Here is a 3642-nt window from a genome sequence, read left to right as displayed (position 1 = left end):
TGAGGTTTTCTGCTCGAAGCAACCTTCTGGTTTCAATCTGGCCGCTGATTGCGACAAGCCCAATGACTGTTGGCCAGTGGCCGAACCTCCTAGAGCCTGTTTCCTCACCTGTGAGAGGGCGGCAATAGTGGGTACTTCAATCTCGGGATGGTCCCGAGGATGTGTTACTATGTAGCCACAGCACGTGGAGGAGTGCCAGGCACATAGTACGTGCTGTGTACGTTGCTCTGCCAACTTACCCTCTGGAATCGTTTTTCTGTCCTGCCGCACAGGCTGCCACCTCTCGCCCCGCCCCAACGACCCCCACCTCTGCAGTGGGCAAAGCGCCGGTCTGCTCCTAACCTCTCCCATCCTGGAAACGGTTGAGCTCCTACCTAGTCTATGGCAATGGTAGGTGTCCTCCACCGCAAGACACATCTTCTGCAGACACATTGTGCATGTAGTGTACCGGGACACATGCACCAGGGTGCCGGTGGTGGGGAAGACCGGAGCACTCGAAATCCCCGTGGGGAAGGAAATGGGTGAACATAACGTGCCGTGAGCATCCAGTAGATTAAAACGCCCCAGTCAAAAGAACGCGTGAGGCCGTGTGCACGGGTTTCAACTAGGCCGCCTTTTGCAAGCCTAGTGTGTGGAAATCATTTTCGGTTTTACTTTGAACCTCCAGGGTCAGTGATGGCGAGCATCCAAGGGAGGGGGCAAAGCCCAGCTCGTCTGCCAAAGCGGCCAGCCAATAGAGTACCCTGAGCACACAGCCACGGGCTGCTTTGACTGCTCATTGTCACGGTCGCGGAGTTGCGACAGAGACCCTCCAGCGGGTCAATAGGACAATGATCGCTCTCTGGCCCTTTAAGGACAAATTACACCGACCCGCCTCCATTGATGGCGCACGCATCCAGTGCCCATTTTCCTATTGAGCTCTAAGTGTCATGGAACAGTGGCTGGCAGACCCCTTCTGCGCTAGGTGCCTCACGTGCATCAGACGTCCCACCCCCTCACAGCCCCTGCGGCTGCTCCCAGAAAGGTGGCGCTATCTCCCCGCTGTGTACACGAGAAAGGGAGGCTCAATGCTGGGACTAGTTGGAGAGTAGGTTCCCGTCCAGGGAGGCGGGACAAGAAAGGTGAGAGAACAGACCCAAGGCCTGGATCAAGGACCACGTTCCTATGTTCTTCCGCCAGACAGGCTTCCAACTTCCGCTGCTGCAGGGTGGGGCTTAACGGTGGGGAGCAACCAGGGTCCCTATTGGTTAGCACTTCGAGTTGCAGGCCAACAAGGGGCATGTCGATTGGTTTAGGGGGTGCACCAATGAGGATCCGCGCGCAGCCTTGAAGGCGCGAAGGCGCGTGGGGATCGTGCGTGTTGGACGCACCCTGGCGCTTATCCTGTGCGGACAGACAGCTCCCACAGGTTTCGGCGCTCCCGCCTGCCACCGCCTCCACCGTGCCCGAGGACATCCTCTCCCTGAGCTGAGCTCTTGGCACTCGGTGACATGAGCTCCCCCGCCAAGGACGAGGGCTCTGTTTTGGAGGCAGAGGCCGATGCTGAGGGCGGGCAGTGGGCCCGCATACTAGGCCTCCTTGTCTTGGAGACTCCGGGGAACAGTGAGGACGATGAGGGCGGGTCCCCGGGCACTGAGGGCCCCAAGGTCGACCCAGAAGTGGCGGGGGCGGGAGGTCCGGTGCTGACGGGCCGCGAAGGCCACCCCGGTACCCCGGCTGACGTGGACGGGCACTGCCTGTATCACCTGGGCGACGAGGCCGCCACGACCATCCTGCAGCAGCTGACTGACCGGGGTGACCTGCGCGTCCGCAGGTACCCCTCCCCGGAGAGCGGCGGCTCCGTAGGGCCTGCCGACTGGGTGGGCCAGCAGCCAGAGGCCCGTGGCAGTGGCGGGTGGGCCGGCGGCCTGGCGAGGTCCCCGCTGGCGTCCGCCACCTTGCCCCCACTCAGGGCGCCGGAGGTGGGCCGCGCCTGGGGCAGCACCAAAAGAGGGGCCGGCGGCGCTAAAGGCAGCTCCCAAGTCGCTGGGGCTGGGGCTGGGGCTGGGGCTGGGCAGCAGTCCTCCGCGGGGGACCTGGGCTACTGGCCCTCCGACTCCCAGTCATCAGACGAGTTCCCGGTCATGCCCGCGATGAAGGTCAGCATCCACCGCCGCCGCCGCAAGAGGGGAGCCCTGCTCACACCCCTCAGTCCCCAAGGCGGAGGAGGCCTGCTCACACCCCTCAGTCCCCAAGGCGCAGCCAGAGAGCTGAGCAGCGCTGTCAGGGAGGAACTCCCTTCCATTCCGGGCTCGCTCCCGCCCTCTGCTCCCCGACGAACCGCGCCGGGCGCAGACAGGCCGTCCTTCCGAGAGCTGGACATGTTCTCGAGGAAGCCAAGTGTGGCCCAGGTGAAGACGGCCAGCAGGCCCAGCTACTTGCCCGCAGCTGCCCCTGCGGGGGGCCTGCCCAAGGCCCCTCCTAGACTGAAAGTGGCCCAGGAGAAGAGATTCTCAGGGGGCCCTGCAGGAATTGCCCCCGCAGGTCCCTTCCTTTCCTGGGCGCAGAGAGGCTCGGTGGCTCCCACGCAATCAGGCACCTTCCCCCCTATCTCGGGTGTTCCACTGCCCCGGAAGGACAGGAGGAACCCCTACCTCCCTGTGGGCACCAAACAGTCCAAGCACACGGGCGCTGGGCAGAAGTCTCTGGCCAGGAGGAAGAGGAGGTCGGAGACCAGTGGTGGGAGAAGATAAGGACCCGAAGAGAGACACCGGCCCAAAGGGCCCAGTGAGTATCAGGCTGCGCCCCTCCCTGCACACCTCGATCCCTGCTCCCCTGGCCGTCCCTCGAGGGCCTGTCACTGGGCCCCACTGCTCTGCCTACTGCAGCGTGGCCTCCTGGCTCCAGGCCGACCCAGGGAGAAAGTCAGCCAAGGAACTGCCTTTCCGATTCCCTGCCGCACCCCAGCCCTTAAGCACAGGTGCATGGGCACACACACGTCCATGTGCACCCACCTGGACACAGCCCGAGTCCGAACTGGTGAGAACTCTTTTTCTTAGCCTCTGACACACAGGCCTGGGCCTTCATGTCCTTTTGGGCGTCGTAGAGAATGCGACAGTGGTGACATTGGCGACATCAACATCGGAGTGGCTCAGCTTACCGGACACTCACAGCCCTTGGCCATGAGCCAAGGAGAGGTCCTGCCCAGGGTGCCCACACCTGACTGTGAGACCCGGGCATCGTCATCGTTTGCTGGGAGTGGGGTGGATGGGAGGGGGGGCAGGGAGAGAAAACTCTGGCCCTGCCCCTGGCCCTGACTCTCCCTGCCCCTGCCCGCCACTCAGCCTTGCTCCTTGCCTCCCTGCCGAACCGGACAGCTTCTCCCGCAGGAACGCACCCAGTCACCTCATTCTCTGCGTGGGGCGGTGGGTGGGTGCGCAGGGGTGATTCGCGTCAGTGTCTCAAACTGCAACCACAGACAGAGAGTTTCAGCAGAATGGGACCTTTTCTGCTAAGTCCCATTGGGACAGAGGGCTTGTCCCAGGGGATGCTTGTGGCTGCTGCTCGGCCAGTGTCCAGCCCAGAGCTGCATGCGCTCTGGGGGACCACGGTTGCGGATGGCCTGCTCCCAGGGAACCGTAATGGGGGAGGTAGGCCCAGAGA

General features: G+C 63.1%; 1 protein-coding gene across 1 annotated transcript; it reads left to right on the top strand.

The window, feature by feature from the left end:
- The first annotated feature begins 1490 nt into the window (after nucleotides 1–1490).
- Nucleotides 1491–2732, top strand: LOC136386355 (uncharacterized protein CXorf49 homolog). The gene has a single exon (XM_066357812.1). It carries the CDS (start codon nucleotides 1491–1493, stop codon nucleotides 2730–2732), a length of 1242 nt encoding a protein of 413 aa, XP_066213909.1.
- The last annotated feature ends 910 nt before the right edge of the window (nucleotides 2733–3642 follow it).

The sequence above is a fragment of the Saccopteryx leptura genome, chromosome X (assembly GCF_036850995.1).
Source record: "Saccopteryx leptura isolate mSacLep1 chromosome X, mSacLep1_pri_phased_curated, whole genome shotgun sequence".
Lineage (NCBI taxonomy): Eukaryota > Metazoa > Chordata > Mammalia > Chiroptera > Emballonuridae > Saccopteryx > Saccopteryx leptura.
Note: the sequence above shows the minus strand (reverse complement) of the source record. Positions and strands in the feature narration are given on the sequence as shown.

What these genes read in the sequence shown, in the direction of transcription:
- LOC136386355 (XM_066357812.1), top strand. Translation starts at nt 1,491, where the DNA reads ATGAGCTCCCCCGCCAAGGACGAGGGCTCTGTTTTGGAGGCAGAGGCC.